Source organism: Takifugu rubripes, chromosome 13, assembly GCF_901000725.2.
Source record: "Takifugu rubripes chromosome 13, fTakRub1.2, whole genome shotgun sequence".
NCBI classification, from domain to species: domain Eukaryota; kingdom Metazoa; phylum Chordata; class Actinopteri; order Tetraodontiformes; family Tetraodontidae; genus Takifugu; species Takifugu rubripes.
In genome coordinates this window covers 12630216-12645085 of record NC_042297.1, presented here as the reverse complement: position 1 = coordinate 12645085, position 14870 = coordinate 12630216, and the positions used below count along the sequence as shown (strand labels likewise).

The following is a 14870-nucleotide window of genomic DNA, read 5'->3' as shown; positions in this document are numbered from 1 at the left end:
AAAATAATGACATCTCCCCTGCTTGAGAATGTGCAGAACCAGAGCCATCAACAGGAAGGGAAAAGAGAAAAACATTAAATATAGTTTCCTTTTGGAAAATAAAAAACCCACAGCTACAGTTGTTATACACAACCATCTTAGAACAAAAGCCTCAGGTCAGATATGCTGTGAATGCTTCATCCTCTTGTATTTTACAGAAAAAAACCTGGAGCGGAAAATCACATTGAGTACTCAGAGATGAGAGGTGGAAGAGAGAAGTGGAAGATAGGGAAAAGGAACATAGATTCTTTGGAGACTTTCTTGCTTTTTTATTTTTCTGAATCTAACTGCTTCCAAAATGAAGTATAAAGTGTAGTTTGTGCACAACGTCAGAATTCTGTTGACCAAAAGCTATTAACTAGGTCAGATGACATCAGGTGATTCATTGGTTTGCAACATCATCAGCTAGATTCAGCTTGTTCCATGTTAGACAGCAGGTCATGTAGCTAACACTGATCTTTCATGTCGTGGACAGCGACTCGGAAACGTCACTATTTTGTGCTGTACATTTACGCTGTCAGCGGTGCTAAAGGAACAGACAGCTTTGGTGTCATCTGATCTCAGTGATGTATACACAGTCACTCTCCTCCACCAACTTCTGAAAAATAGACCTTGTTCTTACTTTGCTGTGACTTTGCAATGCGAACGCTGCCCATTTATCAGAGTTTGGATGCTGCAAACAGCTGCTGAAAATGGTGATGATGCCAACATTGAGGCTGAATCATACAGTAAATGGGCCACAAAACGATGAGATAAAACCAAAAGCAGCACACAGCTCCCAGAGAAGACTGTAGAATAGCGCCCTATGGCAAGCCCTTTTTTCTTTGCACATTGTAATGATAGCCCTGGAAATTTGAGATCTTTTAGGACATCATTGGCAGCAGCACATCATCAGAAGCAGTCATGATCTATAGGAACTATATCAGCTACGCTTGCACGTGTCACTGAAATGTGTAGCTGTACCGAGTTCAGTTTCAGAATCACCAAGGGTATTTTTCAACTCTATCCTCGTCCCTAGAATCCAAGCTAATCAATTAATTAAAATGCAAATTTAAGAAGTGATTATAGAATTTCCCAAGGACGCCCTGTCGCGTCTCTTGTCAGTTCATCATTGCTGTGGCTGCCATTTCTATTTAAGAAAACTTTCACAGCCAAGATGCAGATTCTTCATGTCAGCATTAGAGATTTGATTCAGTAAATACAGATAGTGGAGCTTTAATTAAAATATTGCTGATGAAGAAACCAGCTTTGTTATTTCTGCAGCCTCAGGAAGGACGAAATGGAAGCGGAGATCAGGAACCTCCTCAGTGTTCCTTCCTCAGCAGTAAGCCTGGTGTCTCTGTTCTCCTGCAGCCTGCTGGGTTCCCCCACTTTGTTTTCATCCTGTCCTTTAATGGGATGGGGTCTGACTTTGATCTCACAGGATTAAAAGTCTAGCAGTGGACGAGAACCCCCCCTGTCACTTTAAATGTCTCTCCTGCCGGGCCTGGACCAATCACACACATAATTGATCATAGGAGGTCCTCACGTCAGCCTGGTGCCACATTTAGACCCGCTTCATTGTTTTCACATGAAACACCCGAGTACAACCTCCCGCAGACTGAATTTAATGTTTGCTGCTACCTTTAAAGCCCATGACTCACTCCATTCCTCTCCTCTGTGTACGCCATGTCATCAATCTCTCCAAATACCCTGCATTTTAATGGCTTTCTTCAACTCTCACGAGCCACCACAGCATCCCAAACACCATGGCTGACTATCCATTTGTATGCTTCACACCAAAAATGACCCTCCTTGCTGTTTTATTGCATTTTAAAAGGAAGAGGTAAGGAAATGAGCATTAGAGCCAGTTATATATGAAACAAATGATAGCATCTCGATATGAGGCTTCAGAACTGTGGCTGTCCTCTAAAACAGCAGCTAAGGGGGAGCAGGTTTAGAATGTCTCACAATTTTAGCTGGTTTCTTCCTTTAAATTAACCAGTGTGTGCTCAGTTTAGACTGATTTACTGCACCTTCTCTTTCAAGATCATCTGCAGACTCAGCCGCCAGCTCAGCTGCTCATTTAGATACCTCATCACTGATGCTTGCTCCATCTTCTCACATGGAGGGAATTTGATGAGCTTATCCCCCACTTAGATGCATCACTACTGTCCAATACTGTAGCCTGACTGAACTCTAACCTTGCCCCTGCTGCTTAAGTGATCTCGGCCCTCAGACCGCACGCTTGGCAGCAAAGAAGAATTTGAGTCGATAAATATCAAAGAAGCTGCAGTCACCATTTACTTTACATAATAAGGGTAAGACAGCTCTATTACATGCTCTCTTTAGTTCTGAGGGGAAGCTGAGACTAACTTTCAGGCCCCAGCAGCTCTTTATCAGGTACATCAATAAATGTGCTAAACACATAATTATCTAAAATTACTTATTGTTAGATTCATTTATCTCTTTGCTAAATGGGTCTTCAAATGAGTTTGTACCTAGAAATCTTCCAATTTGCTGAATTTCACTCCACATTTAATGAAGCCCAACAGAGGCCTCTGCCAGCCAACAATAAGAGTCAGTCAATTAGAAAAGAATTATTTTTTAAGATCTACAATATGTTACAGAAACATCTAGTCATGAGGGAGGTACAGTTAATCCTCTTAGTGACATTATTTCACGGCCTGGCAACTCAAATGATAACCTATGGGTCTTTATCTCCTCCTAAATGTCCAAACGTGCACTGGAAAGGAGACAGGTGGAAGATCTGGGCCCCGTATCCAGACCTCCTCTGCAGCAGAATGCAACGCTGTGGCGTCTGTCTGGGACGCGTGTGCTCGTCAGTGACGCTTTGAGGGATCATGAGTGTCACCGGGGACCAATCTGTCTCATCAATGACCCTAATTAATAAGGTGTGATGCCCTGACAGTGATGTGGGAACACCTTCTGTGCGTGATCGGTGATTCTGTGTCACACATGCAATAAACACTGCTCTGATTGCTGATTGATCCGCCTTTCGAGAAAAAGATGCACATGATTTATTCATAAGGGTGAGGGTAAGGGCAGCTCCTCTGGGTTATTTTTCTAGTTCCAGCTGTTACACTGTGCCAAAAAAAAGTTTTGGTAAAAGAATGAGGATTTAAACTCCAACTGCACCAGAGTTTACATGTGCCAAAAAGATCAAAAGCACTTTTTATGTAGAAAAAACAGATACCGGAAATGAATACGACTACATAAATTATTACAGTATAATACATTATATCAAATATATGACAGCTAAATAACATTTCCCATATGAAAAGCTGAAAATCATTTTTTTCCCATTTGGATTGCTAAATATCAAAAACATTTAATTTTCAAGAACAAAGCCATTTCATTTCGATCAAGTTGGGAATGTTCCGAGCTCTAGTTTTAGAATTGTGCAGCGTCTTGGCAGGAATACAAACTGTGTTTCTCATCTGCTTTTTGATTTTCTGGTTGCTCAGCTGAACAATATTGTTTCACCAGCCTTTGGTGAGCGCCTTCCCTGATCACGCTCATTTGTACCTGCTACAGTGTTTGATGTTCATATTCAAAATGTCAGATGCTGCGTCAGTTGCAAAACAGCTCTTTCAAAGACAGCAATTCCAATGACCTGTGTGTCGGATGGAACACGGTGAAGGCACTTCTTGTTCCAGCCCAACATTCTAATGTGGATTCAGTTACAAATGTAAATTCACTTTAGTACAACATTCAGTAGATGTTTATTATAAAAGGTTAAATTCCAAGATAAGCAGGTCTGGGCAGCAACGTTTGACATGACGATCAGTCAGAGGAGGAAAACATTACACACCCATTGGACCTTCGTTCAGATGAGACACAAACTCAGATTGTTCAATGATTATAAATTTATAGAAAATGATCAGTAACACCGAATCAACTTTATGTTTGAATCTATCACCAAAGGTGTATCGGGACTAGAAATTTGTAAAGCTGGATTAATGGCTCATGCTCTACTAAAACTTGTGAATGTACAAGTTTACAGAAAAAGTCTTCTCAATAAACTGCAGCTGTGAAGCCATGTACGATGAGCTATGTTGAAAACTTTTACCAATCTTCACTCAATCAGTGTTGAGTGACATAAATTGACATAAACTGAATGCAGTGATTATTTAGCTTCCATGGGAGGTATTGATGAGACAGGGTAAGCACTCTGGGGGGTGCACAGCAGGGGGTCTGTGCAGGTTAATAACCATGCTGACATCCATTGATGCAGGAGTATTAACCACCATCACCATTGCCTTCTCAAATTCAGCATATTAAAGGAAAAAGCCAAACTTCCTGCCAGGTTGGAGATTAAACTGAAATTCTATTCAGGCATGAGGGTTTATAGAGGGGCAGAGCTGATAAGAAAAGTGTCCACGCTGAACATTTAATGAGCTCCACAGTCGCGAGTGGCCCAAAGAGGCAGTTACCTTTGGAAATGCCACCATCCACTATCGCTCCCTCTCAGTAGGACCTGACATTTCTCCCGAATGCGCCATTCACGGCCAGTCAAATGCTGCTGGATTTTACCGAACTGGACGGAAACTGAACACTCATCCGTGATGCTAAAATGGGGAAATGTGTGTTTCAGAATCTGGTGTTAATAATAAGTGTGAAATGGTTCCGTTCAAGTGAATGTTGCCCAAGTTGTGCTTGCTTAAAATTCTGTCCAGGCAGCCATTTTCTGCATAAAATAGATCAATAACTGGACCAGATGGTTAATATGTGTACATGATATCGACTACACCGAGTAGAAGGTTGAGGGGAAAACTGCTAGAGGTGAATAAACTGTTTTGTTGGGGGTCACGTTATTGATTCCAAGAGCATTAATAAACCTTCTGAGGAGGATTATTTTCTCTTTCAAAGCAATTTTAAGCGATTTTGCAAAAGGAGTGTTTTTTAGTAAAAGTATTGAAACTGAAAACCGAGTTTAACAGATTAACATATTGCTTGTTTCGAGAGGAACATTTTTCACACGTTGGTCTGTCAAGTCGAAACTCTGTTAGTTTTGGTAAGTGGCATAAAATCACTCCAGTGCCTCAGGACACTGGTGCAAGACAATCAGTGTGTGTGTGTGTGTGTGTGTGTGTGTGTGTGTGTGTGTGTGTGTGTGTGTGTGTGTGTGTGTGTGTGTGTGTGTGTGTGTGTGTGTGTGTGTGTGTGTGTGTGTGTGTGTGTGTGTGTGTGTGTGTGTGTGTGTGCGTGCGTGCGTGCGTGCGTGTGTGTGTGCATTTGGTGTTGGGGTGTAAGCACCCATGGGCTGAAAGCAAGATGGAAGCACCAACATTATCCACCACTAATAAACATTAATTATCTTTGGAGTATTGAAAGATTTTTATCATCATGTCAATCTCACGTCAGGTCTGAGATAAAAAGCCAGGAAAGTGCACAGTGTTTAAAAATTAATTAAAATATAAAAAACTTTGAGACATAAAACTTTCTGAATGTCATTTGATATTTATACCTCCCCATATTTATATACAGCAATCACCGCCTGGCTCTTGTGACTCCAGGTGCTTAAAAAAGACATTTACAACCTGCAGTTGAGGTGTTGATTTACTCACTCGCTTGGTGAAAAGCAAATGAAAAAATAGAGCACGATGTAATAAACATGGAGGTGCAAATGAGCAGGTGGAGATGCAGTAGTGGGAGCAAAAAATCTCTGGAGTCCAGAAAGCAGCAGCTGTTGCATTTTTTACTGCAGCCGTGTGAATCTTTCATTTGTTTTCTGTTTACACACGGATGGCAGGTAACCAGCGGTCCTTCCTCCAACAGCACGTGAATGCTGCCGAGGGACGGTGGAAGGTGAATAAAAACACACCTCGTCTATTACGTTCTTATCTCTGCCTGTCCTTTAAACCTTGGGCTTCCTTACTTTTCTTAACAAAAGCGTTAGAGACTCGGAGCAAAGTGCTCAAAGTTATCCGAGGTTCAGTCACAAAGACTGTTTCCTGTCAGTCATTTAACAACTGCGAGCATTTCTGGTGCTGCAATGGGAACTCTGTGTTCTGGACCACAATCAAAGAACAAAAGAAAATGAAAGAAAACTGCTGCCCCAAATGGGAAAATTCCAATCAAAAATTGAGCGGCACAGCCAAAAATCTGGTTCGGCAATCAAACATGCAAGGATGGAAGTGGGCGGCAGAAACCACAAATGGGCCCAAGGATTCCCTCAGAGTTTATATGACTAGTGATATCACCATCACACACCCCCCCACACACACCTCTGAAGAAACATTACATGCATCATTTAGAGGCCACAAATCGAGTGACTCGACTGCAGCAGAGAGCATTATTTTCCCCCTTGATCTAATTATTGTTGGCAGCTGTGGTGCAACAATAACACTGGATTTACACATTAGAAGCTGAGCGTTTATTTTGAGGCTTTACACTTTCTATACAATTTCCCCTGCCGCTGAAACAAAAGGGTTTTATTTGCACTTTTAATTTTCACGACACTGAGTTTCTGAGGAAAAGGCAATATCATAACCTTGTCTCAAATCCCATCAAAATGATTTTCAAAGGTTATTATGCTGGTTGACCTGCTGTCTGTACCCGACAACTGTATGCATGGCAAGATCCTCAGCAATCTGGAAGGTAAATAAATAATGACACACTTGCAGTCTTGGGGCATGATGCAATGAAAAATAAATTCACAAAAGGCTGAAATGTGAGTAAAATGTAGTAAACTTCCCAGACTCTGTGACAGCCTGAATAATTCATGATCTGTTCATGACTCCTGCTGTAAACACAGGCTGTGCGCAGGCATTTAATGCTTCCTCCATTTGGTTGTAAAACGGTGTTAAAGGATGTTTTGCAATAATTTAGGTCATAAACAGCAGCTGCTCAAGAAAGAAAGGAATAAAATATTAAAAATGGCAAAGAGATCGCATTACACCAGGTTTAAGCACGGAGAACCTTTGAATATTAAAAATATTCCAACAGCAGTGAACTAATCACCACATTTTCGGAAATAGTCAAGAAAAAAAGTCCCTGACCGCAGACGACCGTGTAATTAGAGGAACTGTCAGTCAGGCTTTATATCTCTATCTTATCAGTGCATGTTGGAAACTTGGAATAAAACCCGACTCAGCTCAGAGGCGTTTACGTCCATCCGGGGATGATGCTGGATGGGAAAACGTCTTGTAAATGTAGCCAATGAAATCGGCCTTCTGGCCGTATATGGGAGGTGGAGGCCGGGATATCCTGTCGGACCGGAGACCCGCGCGTAAAAGCAAATTTCACCCATTGTGCCGGGGGAGGGAGGAGGAGAGGGGAATGTTAATCCACACACACCAGGGGAGCTTCAAACTTTAGAAAAAGTTTCCAACACGTCGTCCAGACATGCTTCTTCCAGAGTCTGATGACGAGTTAGAGGATTTTCTGTCGGGGTCGGAGATCCAGAGCAGCAGCGATGGCGAGAGCGGCACCGATCTGTGAGTATTATCCGGCCCATTTCAGACGCGAAGATTTAAGTTTTTAACGCAGCAGGACACATCGTGGCAGACAAACAAAGCGAGCAGGTAAAGCCCGAGAGGTGATCGGCTTTGCTGGCCACAACAATCCCAATGAGGCGGCGCGCAGGAGAAACGGAGCGAAAACCCCGAAAACAAAGTTTCTCTTATCGGAAGTTGGTAAAACATGTAGACTGTTGCACAAAACTCCACATCAGGAACGTAAACAGGTTATGGCCACTGATGCACTTGTGCGTTTGAGGAAGTTATTCACTTCATTAGCATTTAGCACGTTTGACAACAATTGTGGAAAGTTATTCAGAATTCCATTTTGGCTAAACTTGATTTCCATCGGTTTGGATGTGTGCAGGAGCATTGTTGCATACGAGATTCCCTTCGGAATTTGAATTATTGGGGGTAAACAGCGACTTGGAGGTGCTTATGGTGCACAGACTATGTTTTTAATCATACAGTATGCAAACAGATCTTATGTTGCCACGTGTGTGTTTTGTATCCGAGGATACATCCGCTACAGCTAAATGCTCCATGCTCACCGGGCTACATTGTGTCTTATGAATGCAGTGTAAAAAGGTCTGTTTGGGTGGTGGGGGATGGGTTGGGAGGGCTTCTCTATATTCTGCAAAGACAGTAGAGGGGGTGCCGTAAAGAGTTATCATCATTATCTTCTACTTTGGCAGATATCCTGTGTGCTCTTGCTGTTCCACATGATGTTTGAAGAATTTAACTATCCACATTATAACGTTAATTCCTGAAGTTGTGAGCTTCAAAATGACTGCAAATTCATCAAATCCCCTTAAATCTTAAATCTTAAAAAAAAAAAAAAAAAAAAAAAATTCAATTTCCCCACGGGGATGAATAAAGTCCATCTTAAATCCAGGCAGGAACTATAGCTTTTATGCAAGACTGGTGACTCGTTTTTTGTATCTTAATGCAGCATGTTAAATCCTTAATTATTTCCTTTATTTACAGGGAAGACACATCGTATGAGGACAGTTCTGAGGAGGAGTGGAATAGTTCTGCTACAAAGAGAGGAGCTGTTGGAAAACACCGCTGCTCTGATTCTGTGTCTCCCCTGTCGATGTCCCTGAGATCCCCATCCAAGAGGAAGGAAGAGCGATGCATGTGTTGTCCGGGCCCCCCCAGGAAGAGGATCAGCAATGCTTCCACGCTCCCAAAAGTGAGCTCCTCCCTGCAAGCTGTTGGGGTGTTTTCCAGTGGAGAGAAGCAAGCGGAGAAAGAGCTTGCAAGGAATGAACCAGATGCAGACCGATGGCACGACATGGATGAGGAAGATTTCGAGCCACCCCAACCACGGTTCCGCCCAGAGAGAGTCCCCGGGCCACAGCTGAACAGAACTGCAAATTACACGCCACTCGAACTATTCCAACTTTTCTTTTCTACAACGGTGATCGACAACTTGGTCAAGCACACCAATGCTAATGGGAAAAAGAAACGACAAGCCCAGCAGAAGCACTGGCACACCGTCACAAGAGAGGATATGTACTCTTTTCTCTCCCTCGTGCTCTACATGGGGATGGTACCACTAAAAGCAATGACAGATTTCTGGAAAGGATCAAAGCTGTATCGCCTGCCGTTCCCTTCCTCTGTCATGCCTAGCAACCGCTTCCTAGCTATCTCCCGTTCTCTTCACATAAACGACCCAGCAGTTGAAACCGCCAATGACCTGAAGAAAGGCACCCCAGGGTATGACAAACTGTGTCGAATAAAACCCCTGTATGAGCAGATTTTGGCAGCCTGCTACACCTTTTTTCATCCCTACCAGCACATCTCGGTGGACGAGCGGATGGTGGCGACTAAAGCGAGGATTGGCTTGAAGCGGTACGTCCGAAACAAGCCCACCAAATGGGGCATTAAGCTATTTGTTTTGGCCGATTCGTCGTGCGGCTACACCCTCAACTTTTTTGTGGATGCGGGAAAAGATCCTGAACCCACGGGGAAAGGGCGGAGCTATGATATCGTCATGAGGATTTTGAATGTTCCCTTCCTGGGCAAAGGATACAAGCTTTATATGGACAACTTTTACACCAGTCCCACTTTGTTTCGCGATCTGCTCTCCAGAAAAATCTGGGCTTGTGGTACCCTGCGTCCTAACATGGCCGGATACCCCAAAAAGAAAGGAAATGATATGACGGACAAAACACCAAGGGGGACGATTCGGTGGATGAGACAGGGGGAGCTATTGTTTGTTAAGTGGTTGGATGCCCGCCAGGTAAACATGTGTTCCACCATGCACAAAGCGTACAGCAATGACACAGCGATGCGCAAAGTGAAAAATGCAAAAGGAGAATGGACAGTGAAAAGAGTGCCTATTCCAGGCTGCATCAAAGATTACAACCAGCACATGGGGGGTGTGGACTTATCAGATGCACTCATTTCCTACTACAATGTCCTCCATAAAACCCTGAAATGGTACAAAACCCTGTTTTATCACTTTGTGGACATAGCTACTGTTAATGCCTTCATCCTTCACAAGGAAATGTGCAAACTGCAGGACCGGCCTGAACTGAAACAGAAAGCCTTTAGAGAGCAACTAATCCTGTCCCTGGCCGGGATTGGGTCCACGCCACGGCGCTCGGCTCCTCAAAACCACCCTGGTTTAGCTGTCGCAGCACCAGCGGCTCCCTCATCCTCCCAGGTCCCGGACACCACGCCCCCCACCGCACCCGCTTCCAGTCACCTGCCGGCTTACTTCGTCGAACACATGAACGACGTGACCCCCAGGTTCCGAGCGACTCTTGGCAGGAGGACGTGTGTTTTATGCAAAAGAAAGTCGCCGGTCTATTGCAGCACCTGTAAAAAGACGCTGTGTTTTACATCTTTGAGAAACTGCTACCGTGACTGGCACAGAAGCAACAGTATATGTACATAAGTAGGTAGATTGAAATGCTTCTTCTGAGCATTCAAGGAGGGTGTTTTTACATCCGGTGCTGATCTGATGAATTTTCTTTTACTTTTGTGCCCCTGATATAGGTAGCAACGGATTTTATTACATGGTAATTTGTCTCGAATGTGCTCAAGCTACTGCAGCCCCTGTTCTGTATAGACTTCTCTTTTGTTCTCTGCAGAGTGCGACATGGTTCCAGGATCAACCAAAGTGATGTTGTTGGAACTCCACTCATTGAGTGAGTGGAATGGCTCCAGTGGCAGAAGCACAATCCTCACATGCTGCTAATGCACCCTGAAGAGTAGATATTGGGGTGAACAGCTGCTTGTGTTTTCATGCAAAATGAATAAAAGCTTAGTAGCAAAGAAAGATGGGGAAGGTAGAAAAATCCGACTCTTCTAACGTTGCCATAATGGCAATGAGTTTTCATATTTTATTGGAAACCAGGCTGAAGAGAAGATCCATGGAAATATTTCCAAGATTTTAGTTTGCGCTCGTATTAGTTTATTTTAAAATCTCAATGTGAAAATTTAAATTCGGAACTATTTTCTTGACGCACCTAACTGGAAAAATATATACCTCGCATCAACATTCCAGCCATCTACAACTGGTGAAGTTGAAGCCAACACGAGCAGTTTCCATATATAGTGTTGGAAGGACACCATGCAGGTTGAATGCTTAGTAAACTACTGATGTTTGAAATTATTTAACTCAACAGCAGAAGAAAATGCAACTGCTCTGTTCTGTGTTCTCTCTGGATCTGATTCCCTCCACCCTCCAAACGGAGGCTTGGATATCGACTAAGAGCACGTCAGGGAACGTCCGATCCGACCCAAGTGCACAGATTTACTGGATTAGGTTGCTTGTCAGGTCCTCCTTCTCGATCTCCGCTGGTTGAGGCTTCATTCATACAAACTGCAATAATAGTGTGTTTTTTTCTACATTATATTTTTGACACTAGTATCTTTCTTACTGCTGATCTTTATTTAAAGAACTAAAAGTACTGTAGTATTCTGTGGCCTTAATGTTGGACCTTTTTATATAATTAAAAGGAATTTGTTGCAGCTGTTATTCCCGAAACTGGATTACTGAACTGTCACAGTCTTGCGAATTAACCTCAGTGTTTTTAGTTTTTTGTATTTCAATCTAATTTGGGAAGTTTGGGCTTGTTGAAGCTTAATAAAGTTTTTACCCAACAAATGTGTAAACTCTTAATTTTGGGAGGGTTAGGCAGTTTGACTAAAAGACTGCACAGTTAAGCGCGTAATTGGTGCTGGTTATTAATGATTTGTTGTTGTATAGAAGTACACAAGATATTAAACAAAGTAACTATTTAGACACAAAGATCAGACTGGGGAAAGAGCTGAAGGTTTTCCCAACATTTTCAATGTGCTGCTCGCTGTCAAATTCTCAAGCCTTGGTATTAGCATAGCAATTTGAATTAATGCATGTAGTAAAGTATTATAATTTTATTTTGAGACATAAATGAATGGCAGTGATTACTGATGATTATTATTATAGTTGCTGTTGTGTGCATAAGATGAGGTAAATATAAAATGTCTGACGCCATGAAAAACTAATCCACAATTAAGAACAAGAACGAAGCAGGAAAATGGCAATATTTGTGAGAGTGTTGTAGCAAATACTTGCTTTTATACGACGCCACCCAGAAGCAACCATCCTTCACCCCGCTGCTGTTCACTTTTGTTTGAAATGCCTTCGTAGAGGGTGTGTTAAGTGTGTGTTGTGCGGGTGGACAGCCGCATTCACACACTGTTAATGTCTATAGTAAGTAAATGCTGTTTACTGTATTTGAGTGGATGAATGATGATCGCTGTTGAATTCATTTAACACTTAACTGAGGTGTCAGGGTTCTGAGAACAAGCCAGGCGTCTTCAGGCTGACAACCAGCGCTCAGGAGCTGCTAACAGGGCTTGAGTGTGTCCCTTTATTAGGTTATGTGTTAGCACAATTCATATATGTCTACATACATCTGATATGTACCGGTACATCTGAATGTACATCTCAAGGACATACATGAGAAGGCAGTCGCTGCACTTGATCAGCACGTTATCAAAGGAATTTGGGGTTTATGAACGTACAAAAAAAAAGGGCAAGGGAATGGTACAGTGGGGATTTGCAGCGTGGATAAATATAGCTTATATGAATATGTAAAATATACATGAGAGCGTATCCAGGATACCGTACACAGTAATGAGGGTAACTGACATACAGTGACCCAAAACCAAAATACAGTCGAGACGGTCTTGTCCATGCAAACGATGCGCCGGACATTTAGCTGACAAATAAGACAAAGGTGTGTTTGTCGAGGCCGGGAGAGTGTGGCAAAGCAGGGATGAAGTGGAAAAAGAAGACTGAACTGATCCCCCTCTGGTCCGACGGAGGCTGAACGTGAGGAGCCAGGTGGCAGCTGCAGAGCTGCTCTGCCTGCGATTAATTGCCTGATAGCCACCTTCACAGAGCCTGTCTGGATAAAGCGGCCTCTCAGGTGGGGCGATGTGATGTGAAAATGCCTCTGTGATTATAAACCTTGTGTCTACAGATAAGAGTGTTTAACCTTCTGCCAGTCACAGCAGCACGATTTGGATTCCCACTCTAAAATGCTAAACTGGGGCCAAATGTGTGCTGCAGCTCATATTTCTGTCCTGCCAACACAATAGCAAAAGTTTGTCTCCTTTTTGCAATGTACAGACAAGTTAAGCAATTTGTCTCTGTGACAAAAATCAATGTCTGCAGCCTGTTAGCGTCACCTTGTTTCTCCACCATTTTCAATTGAGAAAATAAGTTTACTTTCACTCAAAGAACATTCCAAGTTGTACCACTGAGTCCAGTTGCAGGAGTTGCTCAACATAAGGCCATCATCTCAGAGCATGATCTGTATCTGTAAGAATCCATTTGGACCTGATAGTTATAGTTTCATAAGTTCATTAGGGACATTTAGAACAGTTTGTTGTTTCTTGATAGACTCCTGGTCTAGGTCTAGTCCAGAGCAGCTCTGGCGTTTTCTTCTTCACAAATGTTTTTCACTGAAATTCACCAAGAACCTGAGATACAGTGGAATCAAAAGGATGAGAAGGAACATTTAAAGAAGTTTGTCAACGGCTTCTCTGAAGCTAATCCCACCCGCCCATAAACCCAACCACTTGAGGTGTGACCCTCACTTGGACAAAGTGCGTTCTCCTGCGCATTTGCAGCAGTTTTTTCGTGTGTCCCATCTACAGGTCGAAAACATTTTCTTTCCGTGGCTGAGGCCGAGCCCGCAGGACCACCGTGTCCTGATAGGAGAGTATTTTTGGTGGTTATCTCACATTTTAGCAGAAGATCTTTCAAAGTTCAGCAGAAACCAACATCTTCTCCACTCACAGCATCACTGTCCGTGCCAATCTGATTGTTGACCAATCTCTGATGTTCCAGCAGGAAGCAGATGCTGAACTCCCACTATGTGCCCTGCCATTGTGGTAAATGGTGTTGTGTCGACGCCCTGCTGCTGCACTCTGACGGGCAAAAGCCCGATCACATCGTTACACACCATTACAGTTGTAAATGGAGTCAACAGCTCCCTAACAGAGGATACCCTCTCTGTGGTCTGACTCATTAATCGGCCTAACGTGAATAACCCAGGGCTCAATTTTCTAGTCGCTCAGCCGTGTCGGTGTGTCACAGTCGCGACTTATGCAGTGTTGCTGAAGCGTGTTGGAGGATAAAGGTAGAACAATTTGCCTCTGCGTAGTTAAGGTGCTTAATTATTTAATCAGTCATGTTGGTCATTTCTAAAACAACAGAGGGTTGCTGGGGTGAAATTAGCTTTCACCACAGTACACACAGTCATGTGATTAGATTATTTTATGCTTAATGGCAATGCAAGTTGAAAGCTTAAGTAAAAATGTTTAATTAATATTCATGAGTGCATTCAAATATATTATCACATCAGCAGGGGTGTCCAACACTCAGGTGGAGATCAATTCAGCACAAGCTTCATTAATTCCTGGGTGGGTTTGACCAATAAGACACAACCAGCCAGCAAGTCTGTTCTCACCTTCAACAGGCAGCCACCTGGATTAAGGCTACCACCGGGTCCATGAGGAAGGACAGCTCTAAAGTTTGCCAATTAAAGAGCACGCCCAGATTTTCCAACAGGAATACAACCCCTGTTGGAAGGGGACACACACGGGCCAGTCTTGAGCAATACAAATCCCACACGAGGGTCCCCCCGAAAAAACAGATTAAAAGATTAAAAACTGCACCACCTGCTCTATATTAATTTCAGATCAGCCATCTGTTGGCTGGAAAAGCGATTGCTCAAAGGCTTCTGGCACATACAGGAAATGAGCAAATTTGTGTTTCTTCCCCTGTGATGGCTTTCCCATGACAACATGAAGCTCCCCTCAACATGGTTTGTCGATGATTTACAGTAAAAGCAGCTG

General features: G+C 43.0%; 2 protein-coding genes across 2 annotated transcripts in view; one reads left to right on the top strand and one right to left on the bottom strand.

Annotated features, from left to right (window-relative positions):
* Positions 1 to 14870, bottom strand: part of LOC101068019 (protein kinase C-binding protein NELL1) — a 160053-nt gene that overhangs the window by 52212 nt on the left and 92971 nt on the right. The window lies entirely within an intron of this gene.
* Positions 7230 to 11621, top strand: LOC105417260 (piggyBac transposable element-derived protein 4-like). Its single transcript, XM_011609876.2, has 2 exons — positions 7230 to 7481; positions 8490 to 11621. The coding sequence occupies exons 1-2, from the start codon at positions 7390 to 7392 to the stop codon at positions 10408 to 10410; spliced, it is 2013 nt and encodes a 670-aa protein (XP_011608178.1). The 5' UTR covers positions 7230 to 7389; the 3' UTR covers positions 10411 to 11621.